The following is a 25,528-nucleotide window of genomic DNA, read 5'->3' on the forward strand; positions in this document are numbered from 1 at the left end:
TATGTAATATTGTATTTTTTACCTGAAGGATTCAGCATATTGTAAATGGATAATTACTCATTCTACAAATAATATTTCAGTATATCTGGGATACCGTGGTTATGTAGGGGTTAATGAGGTGGCCATGAACGCAACATCCTTGGTTTGCATTTGGGCCAAGAAATAAAAAAATACTTTTAATCTGATCCATCTTTTAGTAAATCCAGTCACTCCATTGACAGTCAAAAGATGAACAACGTACATTACAACACACAGAAATTACTCAACACGATTTTCCCCCCACTAGTTGTCTGTGTTTGCGCATGTTCAGTACAATACATTTGATTGTAAATACACTGACTCAACAGGCTCACAATAGGAATTGTGAAATTTCAAATTTCCTAAACAAGACAAAGACAGAAAAAAACAAAGTTGTCATTTTGAAACACATCATAAAGGTGTAATGGCTGTTTTTCTGTTCTGCAGTTAGCTGTATGCTTAGAAGTTAGGTAAACAATAATTGATTTTCTGCTGTTTATCTATTTCCTCAGAGCAGAGATAATGGACAGTTTCTCAATTGCTGCTGGGAAATCATGTGTTAGTATGTTTGTGTTTCCAAATGTGTAACACTATGGGAGGAGGATGTGTGAGGCAGTAGCGAGGTGAAGTGGAGATGCAGGAGGGAGGAGAGTGGATATAAGGAGGGTGCTGCAGAGTGACAGTCTACATTGACAGCAGATCAGGCAGAAGGATGAGTAGGACTCTGTTGTGGCTTGTGGCCTCTCTGGCCTTTGCCTCGCTCACTTCTCTGGCTGATGGAGCTCCATTGTGAGTATAATAATATATATTGTTTGTTTGTGCTACCTGTTTTTCAAATTGTTATTAGTTAAACTGTAACAGGAGGAGCAACAATATCAGGGGTTCTCTACATGTTTACATCAAGTGTGTGGCTACATTAATTTAACTCCCATGTAATCACCTGTGTCTTACAAACTGAGGAACTGCAGTCCGGTTTACAGTGTGTGTCAGATAAGTTAAGATAATGTAGTTTTATACAGAATGCCAGTAAATTGGTTGAATTTAGTTCAGAGTTTGCACAGTGATACATTACAACAGACACAGCAAACAGAGTCTAGAGTCATGATGAAATGTTGTATTGATCCAGTGCTGGATCTTAATCAAGATAATAGGTCACTGATTGTCTGTCCAAGCTGTTCATGGTCCTCTTCTGAGCAAATTCCGGTTTGATAATTTGGGGGAATTGAAACTTTAACGGACAGACCCTCTCAACCTGGGGACCCAAGACCCACCAAAGGATACCAAGATAAACCTAAGGGGTCACACAATAAGCCAGGAATTCAAATGAACACCATTGGCCAATGCTCACTATGGCCAATACCTGTGAAAAAACTTTTTTTCATTTAAAAGGAGTCACACACAAACCAGGGAACTACTTCTCAAGAGATCCACTCTTAAAACCCTCTATTATTATGTATGTGTTTATAGTGCCTAAAATAAATACATTAAGAACATATCATCAGTGCATCCTAAACAGCATGTTTCTGCTCAGTGAAGACTGATTTTCCATTATTTCTCTTTCTCTCTGTTTCTCTCGTCTTGCTGCTCTGCAGGCAGGTGATGTCTGCCCCCAACTTGTTGCGGGTAGGAACACCAGAAAACATCTTTGTGGAGTGTCAAGACTGCACAGGAGTAGACATCAGGGTCGATATCAAAGTGATGAATCATCCAACCAAAACCAAAGAACTGGCAACCACATCTGTGACCCTCACTACAGCAAACAACTTCCAGGAGTTTGGACAATTAATGGTAAATGAAATACTGTATAATATGTACAGTATGTGTTACTGGCTTCATTTTCTATCATGACCACCAACAAGAGGTCTAGAATCCATAAATGTACATGTTATAACCTGTCAGACCCCGTTCTGCTCTACATGCACTGCCTGTGTCTCTACATGCTGGTTTCAGATCCCTGCTGGTGACTTCAGCAAAGATCCCAACATTAAACAGTATGTGTACCTGCAAGCTCGGTTCCCTGACCGACTGCTGGAGAAAGTCGTCTTAGTGTCCTTCCAGTCTGGGTATATCTTCATCCAGACTGACAAGACCCTCTATACCCCCAACAGCAAAGGTGAGTTCAATGCTTCATCACTGCTGAAAAAACTCTCCTACTTCTCTGAGAAGGTGTCTCAATATGTAAGAAAAGATATTACAATAGGAATTGTACACCACTATCTATTTGACATGGACATTTTCCATTTTTTAAAATGAATGATTGACAGTAAAATGCAGTAAAATTCACCCTTATTTTGACATAAGTTGTTTAACAGTCACATACCTCAAAATAGATCTTCCTTCACCAGCAAAATGAACCTCTTTCTCTGTGTCAGTTTATTACAGGATGTTTGCACTGTCACCCCGTATGGAGCCTGTAGAGAGGGACCCTGAGACCCAAGCTGACGCTTCTATTGCCATTGATATTGTGGTATTGTATTTTATCTTTGATAAACACAAAATAAATGTCATTTTATATAATCAGCTGTAACTCGGTACATCAAACCTTCCGTTAGTAGACAGTAGACAGGGCTTACACAAAATGACCCATATATTGTGAGACTGGGGAATTTCAAACACTTAATGAATACTGTTTATTTTTAGACCCCTGAAGACATAATTTTACCACTTGATCCGGTCTCTCTGAAATCAGGGATCCACTCTGGACATTACCAACTTGGTGAAATTGTGAGGTAAGTATTTTATAATGTTAATAAAATGTTCCACTTTGTATTTACGTTTTGTTATTTATAGAGAATTTAAAGTGAATTGAATCCAAAACATACCTCAATATTTTAAAATGCAAAGTACATTTTAACATGTTTATGTTGAATTTAATTTTCAGATTGTTAGTTTAGTGTTTTGACTACAATTAAAAAAACAATTCATACAGTGTATAAAGTGTGAAGACACTGAATCCTTCGAGACTTTTCAGTTGATTCATTCCGGCCAACAGATGAATTAATGAATAAATATTGATTGAGGCTCATTTATTTAATGAGATGGTTTTCCACTGTTTTCCTGTATGCATGAGCATCGTTATCTCTGACGAGAGTTAACAACGGTCACACTCAGTTACAAGTTAGCACATTCATTCACAACATGTTAAATATTGGTTAAGCAGAACTCAATGGGAAAGGACACATTCACTTGAAGGAGTTGTGAACAGTTTGTCTGACTGTATTAGTGATATAATCAAAAACAGTAGTAATATATCTTCAATTTGATTGCTGTAATTCAAAAATATCAATTTTGATAAAATTACATCTTGGTATTTCAGTTTATCACGTAACTATGAGACAGCGATAGTATAGTAAACTATACCAGCTTAATTCCCAACTTCAGTGTTTCTCTAGATAATGCTCTGTGTAGGACAGTATTAACTTCAAGTTCTCTGCATCAGCTCATTTGTATATATCATTATTATTAAGATAAATTACTTCATGCAGTTGGAAGTGTGATTCCTGAGCTACCTTCAGTCTCTGAATGTTATGAATATTTAAATGTTTTGCTTGATTATTGAAACATTCGTTCTTGTTTGTGTAGTCCCGGACTGTGGAAGGTGGTGGCGAAGTTTCAGAGCAACCCGCAGCAGAGCTACTATGCAGAATTTGAGGTCAAAGAATATGGTAAGTTCCTCATTAACTGCACTGTTAAAATCTATATAAATATTATATTCACTTACTGCTGAACTCATAGAACACACCAAAACATTTATTTAATTTTTCAGTGCTGCCCAGTTTTGAGGTGAAACTGATACCTGTGAGCTCCTTCTTCTATGTGGACAGTGAAGAGCTCACAGTCAACATCAAAGCTACGTATGTGAAGGTTTTTGTTTTGTGGTTTAAGAGATTAGGATTGATTGCTACATTGATTGGAGGAAAAATGAAGGATGTTGTCAAGAGGTTGTGTTGAGGTTCTTCCTATTTAAGTCATTCCTTGTTGTTGTTACATCCTGTTTTTATTTGTCGCGACTTACTTAATTGTGGGCTTAAACATTAAACCTTTTCTTGTGGTTTCAGGTATCTGTTTGGTGAAGAGGTGAATGGTATGGCCTACGTGGTATTTGGGGTTATACAAGAGGGCAAAAAGAAGAGCTTTCCAAGCTCTCTTCAGAGAGTGCAGGTGAGCACTATGTCTGTCAGTTGATTGGTCATTCTGTCTTAAACAGTATGTGTTGTACAGCTTGGCCTTTAGCAGTGCTACAAAAACACATCTCTGGAAGACTCTAAAACATGAAAAATGTCTAAGATTTCCTGGTATTATTATATCTGCAATTGTTTGAGTTAAATTGTTACATTCAAATCCACAGATATTAATTTATTAATTATTATTTAGGATGTTCAGAATAAAGCCAAGCGGACATAAGAATTTATACATTGAGTGTCTATGGTCACATTAGGTCGAGAGAGGTGAAGGAGTGGTCACACTGAAGAGAGAGCACATCACAAAGTCTGTCACAAACATCCAAGACCTGGTGGGGAGTTCCATATTTGTATCTGTCAGTGTGCTGACGGAGAGCGGTAAGGAAGAGAGACTTTGTGTTTGAACCTGTTCAGTACGTGTTTATGTGTGTGTGTGTGTGTGTGTGAATGTGTTTTTGTTTCTGCATCAACTCACAGGTGGTGAAATGGTGGAGGCAGAGTTGAAAGGTATCCAGATTGTAACATCACCGTACAGAATCCATTTCACGAAAACACCCAAATACTTTAAACCAGGAATGTCCTTCGATGTTGCGGTAAAGCACTTATTTACATTTACATAAATTGACAGAAAAAGTATATTTCTACTACAATAAAAGTTCCTTTATAGAAAACATTTTTACAGTCACAAATGACAGAAAAGCCTCCAAAATATAAGTCTCCGCTGTTTAATGCTTCTTTTAATAACTTTAACTGATTAGTGAAATGTTTTGATGGATTTTCATTTTGATAGGCAGATATTTATCCTCCATTCAGGAGTATAAATATAGACAGTACAGTACAGTAAGCGGGCCCTCCAACAATGTGTCGGGCAGAGAACAGGCCCTTACAAGAGATTCGGACTGCCACCTCGTTAATGCGCCTGTGTTCAAAGAAGAGCTGGCATTAAAATAAAACCTGTGCCATTTTCTATATATGTCCCCAGAAAGGTAAACCCATCTCTGTCATGGTTTTCTTATTATTTTTCTTTTTTTTGGGGTGGGGGGATAAAACAGTAACTTGTATGTTGATGTTATTTGATGTATTTGATGTCCCATGTCAAGTCTCTGTTGGTATACAGTAGGTTGTTTACGTGCAAAATCTGTCAAGACTGACAAGATGAGCACATCTGCAAGCAGTTAGGGCCCGTCATAATAGCATGCACTGGGGCCCATCGCAAGTGACTTGGTCCATCTAAGTCATAATACTTAGATATACTACTACTATACTAGAATACTACAGCTTGTGCAATTTACGGCAATAGCATTAGTTAAAATGTAAAAAATATGTGTTTTAATGGAACATATGTTTTCTGATAGTTCTGCTGTTTGTGTCTCTGATGGCAGGTTGAAGTTCTAAATCCTGATGACACTCCTGCACAAGGTATTACAGTGGTAGTTGACCCTGGCCAAGTGATGGGCTTGACTGCTCCCAATGGCATGGCAAGGCTTACCATCAACACAGACACACAGACTACAAAACTGACAGTCACCGTAAGTCTTTTTTTAACCTTTTTTCTATGCATTGGAGCTCATTTTGCCAGTGGACGCTATCACCCAACGCTGCAGGTCTATGCAGATTTTTCGCTTCCTTACCTCTTTGTTATGGTTCAGCTGCTCAAACATTTACAGTGCAGCATGTGAGCATTTTCAAGTCAAAGAGCAATATCTTTCTAAACAGTCGATTGATATCCTGAACAGAGGAGAGTGAATACTGGACTTGAATCTGTCAGGTGGCTATAAACAGGACTCTAAATTAATGCTAATGCTGTTACTTTTGACAACCTGTTAGCCATACCAACTTCATAAGCGAATGATACAATAACAGTACAGGACAGTGACTTTAGGGGGTATGGCCTGTCGGTTTTAACACCAGCATATAATTCACTTTAAAACACATTTTAGGGTGAAGTTCCTCTTTAAGAAACTAACCTAGGTTTATCTTTAGTCAGTGCCATTAGTTACTTGAAAGTGCTTTAACTTTTTAACATACTCAATTTAATGGAAACATTTAATACGGCACTGAAATGAACAATGTAGCGTACCATAGTCTACAGACAAGTTGAATTTGGCAACAAAGCTTTTTGTTATTCTATGTTTGGTTATTATGTGAAAATCAATGTCAGTTTCTCAGTGTTTTATGACTATTATGAGATTTTATATTGCTAGGTCAAGCTATACCAGGCAAGGTGATTTTTTGGTATTTAACTGTTCGAGTATGTTTGTCTGTTTCTTTAATTGTAGGCAAAGACCAGAGATCCTCGTATTACTATACCTGAAAGACAAGCATCAGCCTCCATGGATGCTGTCCCATATGAATCCAGAAACAAAAACTACATCCACATAGGTGAGAAACATCCTAAAATAACATCAGATGGTCAAAAAAAAAAAGGTGGCAGTGGCAAAGTGTGTGCCATGTACTACATCTTTTCAGTGTCTAGCATTCATCACAACATCTCCTTTTTGCAGGTGTGGATGCAGCTGAGCTCAATTTAGGAGAAAACCTGAAAATCAACCTCAACCTCAAGCAGCAAGGCCAAAACAATGACATCACATACCTGGTGAGAGAGGTTTTACACCTGCATATATATAACTATTTTTGTTGTGACCCACAGGTTGGGTGGTATATTTTCATTATAAGTGCTGATGTGTACATTTGTGTGCCCAGATCTTGAGCAGAGGTCAGCTGGTGAAATATAACCGTTACAGGACAAGACCAGGCCAAGTACTGATTTCTCTGTCAGTTCTCATTACCAAAGAAATGCTGCCATCGTTCCGCATCTTAGCCTACTACCATACAAATGACAATGAAGTGGTATCAGACTCTGTGTGGGTGGATGTCAAGGACTCCTGCATGGGCTCGGTGAGACACACAACACTGATGTAGCAGAAAGAGAGCAAATAATAATAATAACAACAATAATAATAATAATATAAAATGTTTTGTATATTTCAACTACTTTAACCAGTACAAAACTGCATGGCTCATTTATTGACCTCCCCCTCACATTTAGCTGAAGCTGGAACCATCGAGACCCGCTGCATCGTATGAACCTCGCAAAATGTTTGGTCTGAAGGTCACTGGAGACCGAGAGGCTACAGTGGGTCTGGTGGCAGTAGACAAAGGGGTCTACGTCCTAAACAACAAGCACCGCCTCACACAGAAAAAGGTCAGCTTTTTTTAAAAGTTAATTTTTAGTTAGCCTGTTGCTTCAAATAATATCTTTAATAAATTTGTCCTACAGCAAATACACTGTATGAGTAAATATTTGTAATGTCATGTCACAACTTTTCAAACTGTTATTTGAGTTTAGTTGTTTAACCTATATCCTTGTTTGTTTGTATATCTGTGTCTGAATGACTTCTACTTTGCTCAGGTGTGGGACATTGTAGAGAAGTATGACACAGGCTGCACACCAGGTGGAGGAAGGAATGGTATGGGTGTGTTCTACGATGCTGGGCTGATGTTCGAGTCCAGCACGGCCTCTGGGACTCCCTACAGACAAGGTGACACTGCTTTACTCTTCCCTAGTTAGGAGTGGATGGGTGTAGAAGTTTGGCGTTCTCTTTTTTATTACCATCATTTGAGTGCTTTTTAAGGTGTAAGCATCTAGTGTACAGTAGACGAAATGCTTTTTAAAGGGTAATTTCACCAAAATTACTTCATGCCATGCAGAGTTTCTGAGACATTGTTTCTGAAATTACTTTTTGCTGTACAGTTCTTACATGTAATGTGTTTCTTTGAGGTGTAAGCACCACAATTAAAGTTCCATTCACCACCTTTGTTGTCTCAGGAACAGATCATCTTAAAGTTTGAGCAACAAAACACAAAATTATCTGCCAAATACCACTGCGGGTATGTTTTTGGTTCAGTTAGATCTATTAAAGCGATCTATTATACTTTCAGTATAAATTTCAGTGAGATGTGAGTGTAGATCAATTGTCTCACCCCCACACCATGTCCATGCATCAAACCAGCCCATTTTTTTTTTACTTTAAGAGTATCACATCAATTATACCATGCAGAAATTAAGTCTAAGTACAACCTTGTAGGATTCTGTTAAACATCTTGTCTGTTTTGCATTTACAGAAATGAAATGTCCTCAGGCCCCAAGCAGGAGGAAACGAACCACTACTATAATGGATGTCACCACCAGTTTAAGTAAGAACATGATGCAAACTACAGGGGAGCCAGGTGGAGCTGGGCTCCCCTTAATAAGACATGAGCTCACCTAAGAACATGATTTGTTCCTCCCGGAACAGTAGAAAAAGTTAGTTCCACCAAAAGCCATGGTATAGTTTCAGTAACTCTAAAACTACCCAATAACCACATATTAAGTAATCTTCTGCCACACAGTTCAGGCTCTCCAAAATGTTTGTTATTGACTTTAACAATTCTCACCATACTATGTATTAATAAACAGATAAAGCTGGAACTCTTTACTTTGTAGTTTATTTACATAATATGTCAATTTCTTTACTTCATACTGATATTTTTATATACTGGAGGGAGATGGATCCCTCCTTTCTTGCCCTTCAGGAGGTTTCATTGTTTCTTTCTTCCATTTAAGAGTCTTTCCCTATTCAAATCAACTGGGTAAGAATAAAGGGCATTTAAATAAAAAATAACAAATTGAGTTAACTTTTAGAATTTCTAATTCTAATTTGCCTGTTTTTTATAATGCTTTATTTACAACTTTCGAGTTCATCCTTTGTCTTGTATTCTATGCCTTCTTACCTCTGTATCTCTTCCTCAACTGTCTTTCTTTTCAGTCAATCATTATGAAGACCAACTGCAACGTGACTGTTGTTTGGATGGCATAAAGGACACTACTGTTTCATACACTTGTGAGAGGCGCAGCGAGTACATAGTGGACGGGGCAGCTTGTGTCGAGGCCTTCCTGTACTGCTGCAAGCAGATGGAAAACCAGCGAGCTGACAGGAAAGAGGACAACCTCCAACTGGCTCGCAGTAAGAGACATGGTCATACTGGTAGTACAGTCACTGCCTCCCAATGAAAAATAATAACTTATTTAATGACACCTTAGGTGAGGATGACAACAGTTACATGGACAGCAATGAAATTGTTTCTCGCACAAACTTCCCTGAAAGTTGGCTGTGGACAGATATCAAACTGCCTGCTTGCCCTCGACAAACACCAAACTGGTGAGTCAACTAAAACATATACACACAAAAAAAAATACACTGATAACTTCATTAATAACATCACAAAAATGTAAAGCTACCCTTTACCTCTCGGAGTCTAACACTTTTCTATGTTTCAGTGACACCACATCATTTGTGAAAAATGTTCCTTTGCAAGACTCAATCACAACCTGGCAGTTTACTGGCATTAGTCTGTCAAGAACTCACGGTGAGGATTCAATGATTAAAGTCTGTCTTCAGTTTTAGTTTTATGTCTAAAAGTTGACATCCATTCCTTACACATTGTTTCTATCTGTTTCATCACTTGTTTTTTGTATCCATCACATCCTTAAGGAATCTGTGTCGGTAATCCGTTAGAGGTCATTGTCCGCAAGGACTTCTTCATTGATCTCAGACTTCCCTACTCTGCTGTCCGAGGAGAGCAGCTAGAAATTAAGGCAATCCTCCACAACTACAGCCCAGATCCTATCACCGTAAGTCTGAAGGAACTGTGAAACTGGGGCAAACTTTCTGCAATATCTGCAATATTTAAATTCGCTTTTCCATTCACATTGATCTTCTAGAAGATTGTAAAGCATCACATTTCTTGTAATGTTACAACTTGGGATACATCATTGTTAGGCAACCTAAAATAAAACTGATGTTAAAGATCCTTTCTATTCACTCCGTGTGAGGTCATCATCTTTGATCAAGTACACATACCTCAGTCTCTTTCTCCATCTTTGTCTTGTTGTCAAGGTGCGTGTGGATCTGATTGAGGAGGAACATGTGTGCAGCTCAGCTCATAAGCGTGGAAAGTATCGTCAGGAGGTTAAAGTTGGGGCCCTAACTACACGATCTGTACCCTTCATCATTATTCCCATGAAGGAAGGACAATATCGCATTGAGGTCAAAGCAGCTGTTAAAGACTCATCGCTCAATGACGGAATCATGAAGATGCTGCGGGTGGTGGTAAGAGAAACACAGTAGTGGGTTTATAGCTTTTTCTACCATATCAGAACTCAAGAAAGACATAGAAGCACGTTCTGATCTGATCTCCCTGTCGGCAGGACGATGCCATTTGTCTGTGCTGTACAAAATCTTGCCAAATATGATTATTAAAATTATCAATTTTATGGTGTGACAATGCTATGATTAAGTGTAAGTTAGGTTAAAGTACAAAACAATATTGGTTAGGTTAAGGGAAAGTTCCAAGTTCTATGTTTTAATGTACATTAAAATACTATGCTATGATGAACATGTTTTTCCATACAAAAAATGACAAGGGGCTGGAAACTCTTTCTTTGACAAATTCTGGATATATGAATACCCTGCCCACCACTACTTGCTAGGTTGACGGATGAAAGAGCAGGTAGCATCAAGATGGCTAGCATTAGAGAAAACATGAAATTCATCCATAGCCTATATGTTTGAGCCTCAGTCAGACTCAGATGAGGAGACTGTTGGTGAGTAGTGTAATTAGCATCTTTTATAAGATTTTTGTTAGCTTGTAACTGGCAGTAGCTGACACAAGGTCAATGGTTGTGAGCCATGTAAAATCTGCTATGATGTTACAGTGTGTGCACATTGTCATATTGTTATTACACAGTGGATGGTTGAAGGAAGATCCAACCTTTTCTATGCCAGACCTGTCATTTTTAGAGCAAAGCCACTTTGGCCTTTGACAAATGCAAATTATTGCAGCATTATGGCCAAGATGTAGGGCACCAATGCTAAAACCACCCAACAGTGTATGTATGCATGCATGCATACACAAACATACATATATTAAAAAAAAAAAAAACAACTTTCCTCTCACCCTCTTGGGGTGGTATCTGTGTCATCCTCAATCTCGGGTCCTCTACCAGAGGCCTGGGAGTTTGAGGGTTCTGTGCTGTTCCTAGCTGTTTCTTCTGGACTGAGGCTTCTGTTGTTGTTCCTGGGATCTGTTGGAGCCACTCCCCCCAGTTTGGGGGTCACTGCCCCGAGTGCTCCTACTACCACAGGGACCACAGTCGCCTTGACCTTCCACATCTCCTCCAGCTGTTCTTTCAACCCTTGGTACTTTTCAACCTTTTCGTGTTCCTTCTTTCTGATGTTGGTGTCTGCTTGTATGGTCTCATCTATCACCACCGCCTTCATCTGCTCCTTGTCTACCACCACTATGTCTGGTTGGTTAGCCAGGACCTGTTTGTCAGTCTGGAAGCTGAAGTCCCACAGCACCTTGGCCCTGTTGTTCTCAGCCATCTTCTGTGGTGCGGCCCATTGGGATTTGGGTACTTCTATTCCATACTGGGAAAAGATGTTCCTGTACACTATTCCAGCCACTTGGTTGTGTCTCTCCATGTACGCTGACCCGGCTAGCATCTTACACTCTGCTACTATGTGCTGGACTGTCTCAGGGGCATCTTTGCATAGTCTGCACCTTGGGTCAGATCTACTCTTGTAGATCTTGGCCTCTATGGCTCTTGTACCTAGGGCCTGTTCTTGTGCTGCCATGATCAGTGCCTCTGTGCTGTCTCTGAGTCCAGCCTTTTCCAGCCATTGGTAGGTCTTCTCGATATCAGCCACTTCTTCAATTTGGTGGTGGTACTTGCCATGTAGGGGCTTGTCCCTCCAGGTTGTCTGCTCCTCTTCCTCTGCACTCTTATCAGGTTTCTGTTGCCTGAGACATTCACTTAGCAGTTCATCCTTTGTGGCCATTTTTCTGATGTACTCTTGGATTTTTTATGTTTCATCCTGGATAGTGGCCTTGATGCCCACTAGTCTTCGGCCTCCCTCTTTCCGCTTAGCGTACAGTCTCAGGGTGCTGTATTTGGGGTACAGCAGGTTATCTGATAACTGGTAGTGCGTACATGTTGATGGCTTGGATCTTGTTCCTGCCATTCAGCTGACTTTTCAGGACCTGCCTTACTCTTTGGAGGTATTTGGTTGTGGTCAACTTCCTTGCGGCTTCCTCATGGTTTCCATTAGCCTGTGGGATACCAAGGTACTTGTAGCTGTCTTGGATATCACCTATGTTGCCCTCTGGTAGGTCAACCCCTTCAGTTCTGATCATCTTGCCTCTCTTTTAGACCATCCGGCCACACTTGTCCAATCCGAATGACATCCGTATGTCGTTGCTGTAGATCCTGGTGGTGTGGATCAGTGAGTCGATTTCTCGCTTATTCCTGGCGTACAGCTTGATGTCATCCATGTAGAGCAGGTGGCTAATTGTTGCTCCACTTCGGAATTGGTACCCGTAACCACTCTTTGTGATGATCTGACTGAGGGGGTTCAGGCCTATGGAGAACAGCAGTGGTGATAGCGCATCTCCTTGGTATATGCCGGTTACATATGAATAGAATATTAACAGAATAAAACTGTTTAAAAGTCTTGAAAATGGAGCAGTCCAGACGGCAGTGGCCTCTCTCGTGGTCCGTGGAACAATGCGGCCGAGGGATGGTGGATGGGAGCCTAAGTATAAAAAGGCAGCGTTAGCAAGGAAGATAGCCCTCTGGCTGGCACACTGACTCCTACCTTATATACACCCTTCTCAGTCCCCGGCACAGCCTGATTATGTCCCCACAAACGCCCAAAGTCAATTCCCAAAACTAGATGTTTGCATGCAACAAAACAAATCAAAGAAATAAACCACACACTTATAATCCAAACCAAACTCAAGAAACTCAAACAAAACTTGACGAAGGCATAGGGTGGCTACAATCAGCTAGCTAACTCTTCCTGTTGAATAAAGAGAGGTAATAATCTGGATGGAGAGGCTAAGCATGCTTCACCCCTGCCCGAAACCAACAGCGACTTCCTCTCTCATTTTCATCCTCGGCCCGACACTCCCCCCGTTCTGCCGTGCCGTTGGCTCCGTCCTGTCACTTCCGCACCGTCTGCTCCTCGCGACGTCTGCTCTGCACCTTCTCTCTTCCCGCTGTCCGTCCGCGGTCCCCTTCCTCTGGCACCCATGCTCTCGTTCCTCTTTCCCCGTCTCACTGCGTCTGTCGACCTGCGGAGGGAATCAAGAAACCCGCCTGCCCGCAGCACCCAATCACCGCCGTCCCTCCTGAGTGGACAGGTGTTCCTAATTCCCCCTCTAATGATCAATCTTCCTGCGCACTCACACAAGGAGGGAGGAGACCAGCACATACACACTAACACTCACACCCTGTGACAATGTTAAAACCAACATTGACTTGGTTCGTTGGAAATTGGAAATGAACAGCTTTACAAATGTACACGTGAAAGACCAAGAAAGAATTGTTTACCAAACCCGCCATATTGTATTTTCTTACACATGAGCATGTAAAGATTATTCAAAAATAATTGTGATTTCTAATGTTTTTTCCAACTGTTGTTTTTCCAGCCTCATGGTGTACTGGTTAAAACTCCTAAGAATGTAACTCTAGACCCAACTAATAAAGGTGAAGGTGAGTTCACCCATTAAATAGCTACATTATACAGTACATTTAGTAATATTATGTATTTATATTTGCTAACTAATCCCCCAACTTGTCCACTGTTTCTCCCTTCAGGTGGTATACAGGAAGTAATTATGAACAATGAAATTCCGAGGAAAGATGTGGCTCCAAACACACCTACTAGCACACAGATCTCTTTAACAGGTGAGATATAATGTGTTTGGGCATGTTATGTGATACAGCATCAGCACAATCAATTCTACATTGAATTAAATTTGTATTGTTCTTATTGGGAAATAACCACTGGTCATGGGGGACCTTTGCATGTTTAGTTGTTTCTTCCAGTTGATTTATAACACCAGTTTTTCTGTTTGTTCATACAGGAAGAGAACAAGTATCTGCACTTGTGGAGAATGCCATTAAGGGTAACTCAATGGGTAGTCTGATCTACCAGCCGTCAGGCTGTGGAGAGCAGACCATGATCCACATGACCCTGCCTGTCATTGCAACCATATATTTGGACAAAACCAACCAGTGGGAAGCTGTGGGTTTTGACAAACGCAAGGAAGCCCTCCAACACATCAAAACTGGTAGGCTCACCCAGATGTGTAATCTTCCATCTGGAATTGGTAAAGTTTCTGACTTGGCAGGAGTGTCATATAAAAAGACAATATGATAGACAGCAATGTACCACTGCACCAATCCAAGTGAGTGACACTGAGAATAAATGGGGTCAATACAACTCAGACACATAGACTACAGCCATTTTCAAACAAATTTCCTTATACAAACAAAAACCTATGCTATGCCTGGAAATATGCTATAATCACAGACAAAATATGTGCGCTTCAGTAGAGCAATGAATGGTAGTCAGTGAAGAGGTTGTGTGTTTTTGTTTGTGTCCAGGCTATGAGCTTGAGCTTACCTACCGTAAAAAGGATGGATCTTTTGCTGTGTGGAAAAATCGCCCAAGTAGCACCTGGTGAGGCATCTCAACATTTATGAACTCATATGTACTTATTTACACACTTTACCTAAATTTAAATTCTGAGTATGTATTTCATGTGCAAATAAAAAACAAAACTATCACACAACCTCTCCTCTGCTCTCTAAGGCTGACAGCCTATGTTGCCAAGGTGTTTGCCATGGCCAAAGATCTGGTGACAGTGCAAAACCACATCATCTGTGATGCTGTCAAGTTTCTGATTCTAAATGCACAGCAACCTGACGGCATGTTTAGAGAAGTTGGACGTGTGTACCACGGAGAGATGATTGTGCGTTCACTGCTTTCATTCACATCAATTCCTCATCTCGATGATACAAAAATAGCTAATCAATATGAAAACAATTACATGACTATCATCTTAAAAACATGTGTGTGTGTGTGTGCATGTGCAGGGTGATGTTCGTGGCACAGATTCGGATGCCTCCATGACAGCCTTCTGCCTCATAACCATGCAGGAGTCACGGACAATATGTGATGCCACAGTAAATGTGAGTACCTCAACTTAATATATGGGTAGTGTGTATGTGCACATGCCACACTGGTGACTTGCGAAACAAAGCACTGAACCACTATGATGTAACTGACCATTTGCTTAGCCCCAACCCCCTTAGTTACTGTTGCTACTACCTTCAAGCTGTCTGTTCTCACATGGTACATAATGCAGTGTATCATGGTAACAAGTGCATATTTAAAGGTCAAGTGTGTAAGATTTGATGGAATATAATATTCATAGGTGTGTTTTGTTTTATACCTTTGACTCTTAGACGAATAGGAAGCAGAGCCCAGTTAAGCTAAAAGGGAACCTAATAAAAATCGAAATAAATTAAATAATTAGTGGATAATCACTTGAATGAGACGTTCATATCTACAGAGAGCTCTTTTCAAAAGCTAGTTAAACAGATATTTTAAAGACTGACGCTTAGATCATTCAGAATGATCAAACCCTCTTTGGATGAAAAGGAATAAAATTGTAAAACTAAATTGAAAAAATCTAGTTGCATTATGCCTAAAAACTGCTGCGTTGCATTTTGCATGTCAAGCATTGCTTTACTTCCCCAAAGAGCAAAGGTCAGTCAAAGAAGAGACCTGTGACTTCAGCCAATCAGCAGACAGGATGAAAATGGTAAACTCTGGGACACACTGGCCAGTCAATAAGTGTACTCTCGCACGTTGTTAAACAAAAAATATTTAGGAGTGGTAATGTTGCCTTGTGAAAAGAGTACACTTACAGGGCGCAGACAAAGACCCTAAAGGGGGCTTGCACCCCTGCCCTTTTGCCCCAGACTCGACAAGTGCCCTCTTGGCTGATGTTAATTGTATTAGATTTATTTATTTTATTTCAATTGATTAAGCAGATATTTAAAATAGTTGAATTACAGCCTTTTGTGTTCACACTGAAATCACTGCTATATATTAACTCATTGTTCACTTTTTTCCTTCCTTTCTGTTCCTTCTGTCCAGAGTCTGCAAGGCAGTATAGACAAAGCAGTGGCCTACCTGGAGAAGCGTCTACCCCACCTCACCAACCCATACGCTGTTGCCATGACATCATATGCCCTGGCCAATGAAAACAAACTGAACCGGGAGATCCTCTACAAGTTTGCTTCCCCAGGTGTCCTCACACAGCAATATTCCTCAACTAATATTCAGAAAGAAGAGTCTATATGACTGTATAGATTCAAAAACAATACACATACATAAATATTAATAATTGGTAACATTTTTGATTTAAATTGTAATTCCAATAAAGCCAATTAAATTGAAATAAATAACTACATTTATTAATAGGTAAAACTAGATTTATTAGAGCCAACCAACACACTGGTATGGTCCCTGTTATAGGATGATTTCCGCTCAGTACAGAAATGCAAAAGCTATGTTTGAGGTAATTTAGAAACAGTGACATATATATATTGTCTACCAGAACTGACATTATAGTCATGCTCATACTTAAACATCAATATATAGATTTGCCCTAAATCCATTATTCCATCAGGCTCTCATGTGTAGTATAAGTGAATCTCAAATAAGCAAATTTTACTTATTTTATATATTTCAGACTAGGGATTTAGGAATTAATAGTGAATTAAGTTTGTTCCAGGTACAGCATGGTAATAAAACGGTATTTGTATTTGTCCTCAGAGTTGTCCCACTGGCCAGTACCTAAGGGACATGTTTACACACTGGAGGCCACAGCTTATGCCCTTCTTGCTCTGGTCAAAGTAGAGGTGAGCATGTCCCACTTGTGAGTTTCATCAGAATGCCAAGTTACAGAAAGCAACAACAGAGTCCTCATTCATGCTGCCCGACTAAAAGGGTAGTGGGTTTGAAAACAAAAGTCAGTGAAATGGGTTTTTAAGTAATGTCCCGGCCACAAAATGTATGATTAAACATAGACATTATACATATTTGCTGAAGTTATAAAAACAGGGACAGATTTGAACATCCTCCAGCACTTTATAATCACACAGTAATAACAATTACAAACAAAAACAGACTTGATGGTTCTTGGGATTGATTGCTTGTATCAGGCAACTTTTGAGTAGTCTGCAGTCTGATTGTGCCATCATTCAAAATTACTTAGTTCTATGGTAGGCTTTGGAAACTGGCAGTTTGTATAACTGTAACAGAATCAGGACTTTCAAGTTATTTTAAGACAAAGTCAACCACAGACAATTTCAACAGTTTACTTTCCTTCTGTTAATAAAGGCCTTTGAAGAAGCCAGACCTGTGGTCAGATGGTTCAACCAACAGCGGAAGGTGGGCGGAGGCTATGGATCAACTCAGGTAACACAGACTGCTCTCTACATCTTGATATAGTTTTGTACCGCTACCAGTTTTCAGTGCAGTTCCACATCTTTTTGGTTTATAACATATTTATATAATAACCTATTTTTTCTCTTCTTTTCTCCAGGCCACTATAATGGTGTACCAGGCTGTATCTGAGTACTGGGCCAATGCTAAAGAACCAGAGTATGATCTGAATGTGGACATCTTGTTGCCAGGAAGGTCAAAGCCTGACAAGTACAATTTTAACAGGGAAAACCACTTTACCACGAGAACATCTAGAGTGAGAACACACACACAAACACACAAACACACAGTAGCTCATTAATGCCATCATTGCTTGTCTGCATCTTTCCTCTGCTGATAAGTGTGTGTTTGTGCATATTTAAATTCCCACAGATCAAAGACATAAACCAGAATGTGACAGTGACTGCCACAGGCACAGGAGAAGCAACAGTGACTGTAATTAAATGTTTTTTACCTGACTTTTATATGATGTTGTTTACTGATGTGTCCTCTTTGAATCTATGAAAACCTTTTCTTTCTTTTTTTACCTTCTGTGGACTATTATTAAGACGGATTGCCTATTACCTTGTCACATATTACATGCACTTTTATCTGTGTGACAGATGGTGTCGCTGTATTATGCTCTGCCTAAGGAAAAGGAAAGCGACTGTCAGAGGTTTAACTTGTCAGTGGAGCTCATTCCAGGTAATTTCTTTGTTTTGTCTTAGTTTGTTGTCATTTTATCTGTTTGTGTGCTTGTTTTTGTCGATTCTGTTTGCTTACTGTATCTGCTTGTCCCATTACCCTGCTGTACATTCAAAAACAATACATTAAATGCTAATCTAATGTTTTGCTACTGCAGAGAAAATGGATGAAGATAAGAAGATATACAAGCTGAAAATAGAGGTCATGTAAGTACAATCAAGAAGTTACACAGCAAAGTCACACTTTCTTTGCTTCAGAAAACAATGATGGTCTTCTTCAGTACTCTTTACAATAAGCTTTTACACCCATTGGAGCTCATTTGAACTGCCCATTATTTGTTTAAATTATTTTGTCCATTTTCTGTACAGGTCGAAGGACAAGAAGCACGATGCAACCATGTCAGTTTTGGATATTGGCTTGTTAACTGGCTTTACCGTTGACACCAATGACCTGAACTTAGTAAGAACCTTCAAAGATACGCACTAGTGCTGTCAAACGATTAAAATATTTAATCGCGATTAATCGCATTAATGTCATAGTTAACTCGCACTTAATCGCACATTTTTATCTATTCTAAATGTCCCTTGATTTCTTTTTGTCCCATTATTTTTTCTCATTTTAATTCTCTTATCAACATGGAAAAGTGGATCGGCTTGCTTTGTGCAAATGTTTTTTTTTTTTATTGAAAACGACATTGGCATATACTGTAGTGTTCAATTTCACACTAACATTCTCACTTGGAGCAAATAATCTTTCACACAATGTAATCAAGTGGTATTTTATACTAAACGTGCTGCGATGATAGCTCAGTTCACAACGACAAAACACAGATCACTTTGGTCTTGTCAATGGAACCATTTGGCAACTTTTTAAAAGTAAACTTTCCATTCAGAATATTATTGGCATCCATTTCGGCGTCTCGCGTTCGCCATCCACTCAAAACGTAACGTCTGCTACTCTTAAACAAGTGTGTGCAGCGTGCCTGTTGTTTTGTTTCCCGTCTAGCTATATCCGGTGTGGTGTTGTAGTTTTTCTAACATTACTAGTTGTTGCAACAGCATGTGAAAAAAACTACAAAGTGTGCTAGGCCAAAAAGAATGTCTCGCGATAAAAAAACGCCATTAAAATGGGTTTGCCTTAACGCCGTTAACAACGCGTTTAACTGACAGCACTAATACACACAGATACCCACATACTGTACAGTTCAAAAACAACTGTTTATGCTTAGGAGACAAGACAAGATGTGTTTTATGGTTTATAAAAGTTGACTATGACAATGTGTGTGTGTGTGTGTAGTTGTCCAAAGGACGTGCCCGCACCATTGCAAAATATGAGATGGACACAGTCCTGTCAGAAAGAGGCTCACTCATCATCTACCTGGACAAGGTAAGACAATGCTCTTTCTTCCTATCCCCTTTTCCCTCTGCCTTGTTCTTAATTTCTTTATCTCTACCTCACCTTGTTTTACATCTCTCCACAGATTTCTCACACTCAACCAGAAGAGATCACTTTTAGGATCCATCAGCAGATGAAAGTGGGCGTCTTACAACCAGCTGCTGTGTCTGTCTATGAATACTATGACCGTGAGTCTCAGAGACATATGCTGTCTCCGTTTGTGGCCAATAGATAGTAGGAGTAGGTAACATGAGGTGTCATTACATTTTCAAATTATTTAATCTGTATTTTTGAATGTACAGCAATTGGCACAAAATATATTTGAAATATCTTTCTTTCTTGTTGCAGAGACACCTTGTGTGAAGTTCTACCATCCTGAGAGGAGAGCTGGAGAGCTTCTGCAGCTCTGTAGAAATGATGTATGCACAGTATGTGCTGAAGGTAAACAGGATGTTGTCTAACTGACGACCTAATCTGTCTACTTTAAACTTAGCTAATTTAAAGGCAGACTATGCAAGATTTTTACCTTAATATAACAGCTTTGAAGTCATTTCGATGGTAAACGAACTCATAGTATAGCGAATCATCCCGATAGCAAAGCAGGAGAGGGACGCCGTTGGCAGAACCAGCAATGCAAGTCTGCAAGGTGGCGCCCCGCCAAATCTTGCGAGAATCACAAATTGCTTTACGGCGCGACGTCACATACATCGGCGACATAAGAAGTAGCCTCAATGGAAGACACTAGCAGGCATTTACTCAGACGTTACCTGGTCAGTAGACATTTTCTATCTTTGCCTGCTCGATGTCCGAGCTTCCATCCTACTGAACATATATCGGTATACAGGGGGGAGGGGATCAGGCAGTGAGTGCAGAGACGCAGAGCCGTATATAGAGACGGCTCTGGTGAGTGGTATTTACGACAGTTACGACAGTTAACGTTAAATACAAGTACTCTGCAGCGACTCTAGGGGTAGCTGTTTGACAAAACTGGAAAACTGCATAGTATGCCTTTAACCACCTTACACCTAAACACAATAACATTGTGGATCATAGAGCACTGATCAGTTGCTTAACATTGGCTTATCATTCTGCATTGTCTATAAACTGCAGCAGTTTTTATTGTACTTCAGTACACTTGGTACTGAAGGAAGATTAAACATGAGTCTACAGCCATGCCATGGGCTCTCAAAGGCTGCCTAAGCACAGCAGCTTTGAGCTAAATGCTATTGTCAGCATGTTAACATTCTCAAATGTCATTAATAATCATACTAACCTTCCATCCCCAAATCACAAGACATGAATGTTAGAACCAAATTTCGTGGCGATCCATCAAATAGTTGTCGAGACATGTCACTAAAAGCCAAGAATGTCAACCTACTGGTTCAGGAGATTACATTTAACATTATGACTATTAATAATTGTTTTATTATTTATGTGATGTGACAATAAAGCCACAGTCACTGAATAAGTGGTTGGTTCCAACTGACTTACAAAATGTTTCGTCACTTCAGAAATCAAATTAATTTATTTAACACACTTAAAAATGTTCCAAACATTAACTTAATCCAAAATCCAAAAGTATTTTGAACAGACACACTATTTTAACCACAGCTTTAGTCCCTGACGTTTACTGACTATCCACCCCATGTGGATTAGTGGTTGTAATTAATCTCCATGGTAGATTAGTAACATATTAACTTCCACTGCACAATTTTAAGGCAAAGTGTACAACTGTTAATTTGTGCCAATGACAAGTAACTCCTTGAATGGTATAATTAGGAGGGTTTAAGTGGTTAAGAGCAGTGGGTAGTAGCCCACCTGTTTATTTTTAGGCTAGTTACGCATTCACTTTATCTGCTATTGTCTGCCGTTTTGTTCCGCTGTTTTATTACAGAGAGTTCAATTTTTTACACAATATATGCTTTACATCAGCTTCCAGTATGTAGTATGTAATCATCAGTAAATCTGTGATCAAGACTAGGTCAAGCTTACTTTTTTTTCATGCTTTTTCTGTTATTCTGGATTTTATGAATTCTGCTCTTGTGAAATAGTCCCCTGATTATCCTCTCAGACTTTGTAAAATTCCTCTGCAGACAACAGTACAACTGTATCCTGTAAACGTTACCACCAGTAAAGTGTCTGTTTAAAATCTGGTGAAGGAGATGGTCCGGGAATTAGTTCTACAGTAAATCAGCTGATTGTAACATAAACATCAGAACTTTCTGTCAGCGGCAACAAGCACCAGCAGGATCCTGTACAATCAGAGCAACAATCAGAGTCACTAACATACTTACATTGTGACTTAGATACACCTGCTCTCATCCATCAACTAATCCACGCACCAACTTATGTCATCAGTTGTATATTACTGTTTCTATCGTGTACTTCCAGAGAACTGCAGTATGCAGAAGAAGGGCAACATCGACAACGATCAGCGCACAGCTAAGGCCTGTGAGAGTACTGAGACCACCAAAATAGATTTTGGTGAGAGACTGCAACTTGACTGCATTTATGTTGTGTTTTTATCCAGAACAATTACTGTGTATGTTTGTGAGAGTAAGAGGTCGAGAGAACAAGGGAGCAAGCAAACTAACAATCTGCAACTTGACTATCCTCAGTGTACAAAGCGGAGCTGCGGAAGTTTGAAGATGGTTTGTCCACTGACGTTTACACAATGCGAGTACTGAAAGTCATCAAAGAAGGTTGGTATTTTTTGCCTCTTTCTGACATTTTATGGGCACTTTGTATCTTAATGGTGTTTCCAGTTAGACATTAAAATGACTGCCCATTTAAAGGGGAAGTCTGACATTTTGGGAAACACCACTTACCCCCTTTCTTGCAGATAGTTAGATGAGAAGATTAAAAAACCACTCACATAATTATATACTAAATATGAAGCTATGACTAGCAGCGAGCTAACTTAGCTTGCATCGTCAGGCAACCAGTGGATACTCTGGGAAGTTACTGGCCAAGAAATAGTTCAGTATGTAACCCTGCATAAAAAGGGGAAATGTTTTTACATTTTGTTTTTTCGTATGCATTAAATAAACAAGATTAGAGGTGATGGTAGGTGAATTGTATTACCTTTGGAGAGAGTCAGTCTTAAAGCTAAACTAAGTTGTCTGGCTGTAGCTCCATATTTACTGACTTGTTGAACTATTCCTTTAAGCATGACTCCACTGGGAATATGTGAGAATACAACAGTAATCTCTTATCTAGCACCTTTAACTATGCATTTAAAATACCTTCTCTCTCTCCTCCCTTACATTTTAATTACAGGAACTACTGATGTGGGTCCTCAGGGTAAACTGCGCACATTCCTCAGTTACCCTCACTGCAGGCAGGCTTTAGATCTGAGAACAGGCAAAACCTACCTTGTCATGGGAACATCCAAAGATATTTACAAAGACGAGGAAAATCAGTCAGTCACTCAGTAAGTGTGTTCTTTGAGTGAATGTGCATGTGTGTTGTGTTTGTAACCCTTCATAACATTGTCTCTATTATCTATTATTGTTTATTATCTAAACAGTTTCAAGGCTTTTTAAATCAAGTTCACTTTTCTCGTACTCTAGTTTATGCCTTACATTTGCTTTTTTGATAGAGCCATTAAATCTTCAGTTTTTTGTAGGAAGGAGGGGGTTATGATTTTTCATGTTCTGTTCCAGTTACAGATAGCTGGCCACATCAAGTATCATTGTATTTCATACTTTGCTCTCCTCAGGTATCAGTATGTGCTCGGTGAGAGAACCTGGATCGAGTACTGGCCCTCAGAAGCAGAGTGTCAAACTGAGGAACATGGAAGTACCTGTAGGGGCATGGAGGAGCTGGAACAGCAGTATGAGCTCTTTGGATGTCAGCAGTAGTGAAACAAGTCAAATGTTCTTTTCAAAACCTCCACTGCTATGAAATATGAGGGCTGCAAAAGTTACAATATTACACTGCATTAATTAAAATGTTATGGTCTCATTGTCTTTGTCTCATATACATATTTACTTTGGATTATCGAAGAAAGTTAGACAAAAGGTGATCACTGTTATATTGATTACTGTATACTAAGCTTTGACAAGTTCAACTTGAAGTTGAAGTTTCAACATTTGATAATGTTGAGGTTAGTGGAGTAATGCATGTTAAGTTCAGCAATGTAAAATGAAACATATTTTTAAATCGGCTGTGATTCAGAATATGACTCAGATCATACAGCAGTAATATAGGGTGCATTTTAAGCTGTTGTAAAACCACTGGCAAGTTATGCAAGTGAAATGATGTGGTTTCACTGGCTAAATTGGTTTAGCAAGAACATTAAATTAGTTAGATTAGAAAGTAGATTGGAAATCATGCAGAAAGATATGTAATGTCGAAGATGACTTTCAGAAATACTGTGATTATTTTAAAGGATGAGTTGGGTGAATTTATTTCAGAAAATATAGGTTCTGTTGAAGACCCTTGCATGTTTTGGGGTGTATTAAAGGGATTCATAAGTTTCATAACTTTTTACAATACACTCTCTTTCCCTATTTGCAGACGATATATTAGTGTATTTCAATATTGTCCCCTTTTCATTCCTCATATTTTGGATGTCTTTGCCCAGTTTAGTTTTAGTCTATGTGGTTACAAGATCAATTGGTCAAAGTCCCAACTATTGCCTCTTAATTACTCTTTAAATCCATCTCTACTCACTCCTAATATTCCAGTGGTTAATAAAGTACCTAGGCGTTGATATCCATCCCTCCTTTTTTTTTTTTTTACCTCTGGCTCAGGTTAGCAATGCATACCTATGGGGTCTCGTTGGGTGAAGCTTTATTAACTCATTCACTCCATTCTCTATTAGATGTGTGAGGTCATACTAGAAGCTTAGTATCCAGGATATACTTACTAACTTCTAGCAGTCCATCAAATGTGGACTAGGGATCTTGGCTGTTCTGTCAATGAAATTTGCTGGTCAACAGTTTAGGTCAGTTTAGATGGTACTTCCAAAAACCCGAACCACAAACTTTACAATACACTTTACATTTTTGCAAAGAATGTCTCACTCCTAGAAATCTCCACTTGATAAAGTTCAAATCCTCTCCTAATTGTGAATTATGCCCTAATGGGGACATGGGGTCTTTTCTGCCCATGTACTGGAATTGCCCAGAAGTAGTGTATTTTTTGGAAAATGGTATCTATAACATTATTCAACTTAATACTAAAGTGCCATATTGTCCTAAGCTGCTCCGACTGAATGATACCTCCACTGTAAGCCTCTCATTTCATCAGACACAAACACTTTCAGTTGGTTTGACAGCGGCAAAAAAAAGGTTAGCCCTCTACTGACAACCTCCTCATTTTCAGACTTGTTCAGATACACTGGCTACAGTCTTTATTGGATATAGAATATATGGAGCTGCCAGAAGCAAGAATGCACAATGCCAAACAATCAACAATCAGTGCCTGGGCTTTATTTACTGATAAAGTAAAAGATATTCTAGGGACACGCTAGGTCATAGACTTTATACAACTACTCTCTTCATGTATGTATAAGAAGCCTATTTTTATTCATTTATTTTTAATCTTTCCCTTATAAATCTTTTACTTTCTCTATCTTGTTCTGTTAAGGCCAATTACAATGTGATTTGACATTGATATGTCTAGTGGTTCCATCACACTGGAGAATAATAATGAAAGGAGAACCCTTGTCTAGTGCCATGCTGAAAAATACAGTTAAATTGCATCATGTATACGTACTACGTAGTCATTTCTTTCATTTTAGGTCCAAATTCCCTGAATGTACCCTGAATAAGTACTCCATTTGGTCAAATGCCCCCTCAAGACAAAATTAAATAGCTACAAATTATCTGTATT

General features: G+C 39.3%; 1 protein-coding gene across 2 annotated transcripts; it reads left to right on the top strand.

The window, feature by feature from the left end:
* Positions 1-641: 641 nt before the first annotated feature.
* Positions 642-23,656, top strand: LOC127354390 (complement C3). 2 transcript variants are annotated; one of them, XM_051384270.1, is made up of 43 exons: positions 642-807; positions 1,611-1,806; positions 1,969-2,131; positions 2,391-2,485; positions 2,659-2,747; positions 3,601-3,683; positions 3,785-3,872; positions 4,077-4,179; positions 4,457-4,577; positions 4,677-4,792; positions 5,582-5,728; positions 6,479-6,581; positions 6,704-6,795; positions 6,903-7,097; positions 7,249-7,404; positions 7,612-7,741; positions 8,325-8,396; positions 9,008-9,205; positions 9,283-9,400; positions 9,520-9,608; positions 9,734-9,873; positions 10,139-10,351; positions 13,734-13,797; positions 13,903-13,992; positions 14,172-14,378; positions 14,695-14,770; positions 14,903-15,062; positions 15,187-15,282; positions 16,256-16,406; positions 16,937-17,022; positions 17,504-17,581; positions 17,709-17,864; positions 17,981-18,043; positions 18,211-18,292; positions 18,450-18,498; positions 18,661-18,751; positions 19,589-19,678; positions 19,773-19,875; positions 20,036-20,128; positions 22,079-22,171; positions 22,306-22,389; positions 22,967-23,120; positions 23,409-23,656. In XM_051384270.1, exons 1-43 carry the CDS (start codon positions 731-733, stop codon positions 23,548-23,550), a joined length of 4,992 nt encoding a protein of 1,663 aa, XP_051240230.1. In that variant the 5' UTR covers positions 642-730; the 3' UTR covers positions 23,551-23,656. The 2 variants fall into 2 exon arrangements, with proteins under 2 accessions (XP_051240230.1, XP_051240231.1); XM_051384271.1 differs by having other exon boundaries at positions 13,734-13,791.
* Positions 23,657-25,528: the final 1,872 nt, after the last annotated feature.

The sequence above is a fragment of the Dicentrarchus labrax genome, unplaced genomic scaffold (genome assembly GCF_905237075.1).
Source record: "Dicentrarchus labrax unplaced genomic scaffold, dlabrax2021, whole genome shotgun sequence".
Classification (NCBI taxonomy): Eukaryota; Metazoa; Chordata; class Actinopteri; family Moronidae; genus Dicentrarchus; species Dicentrarchus labrax.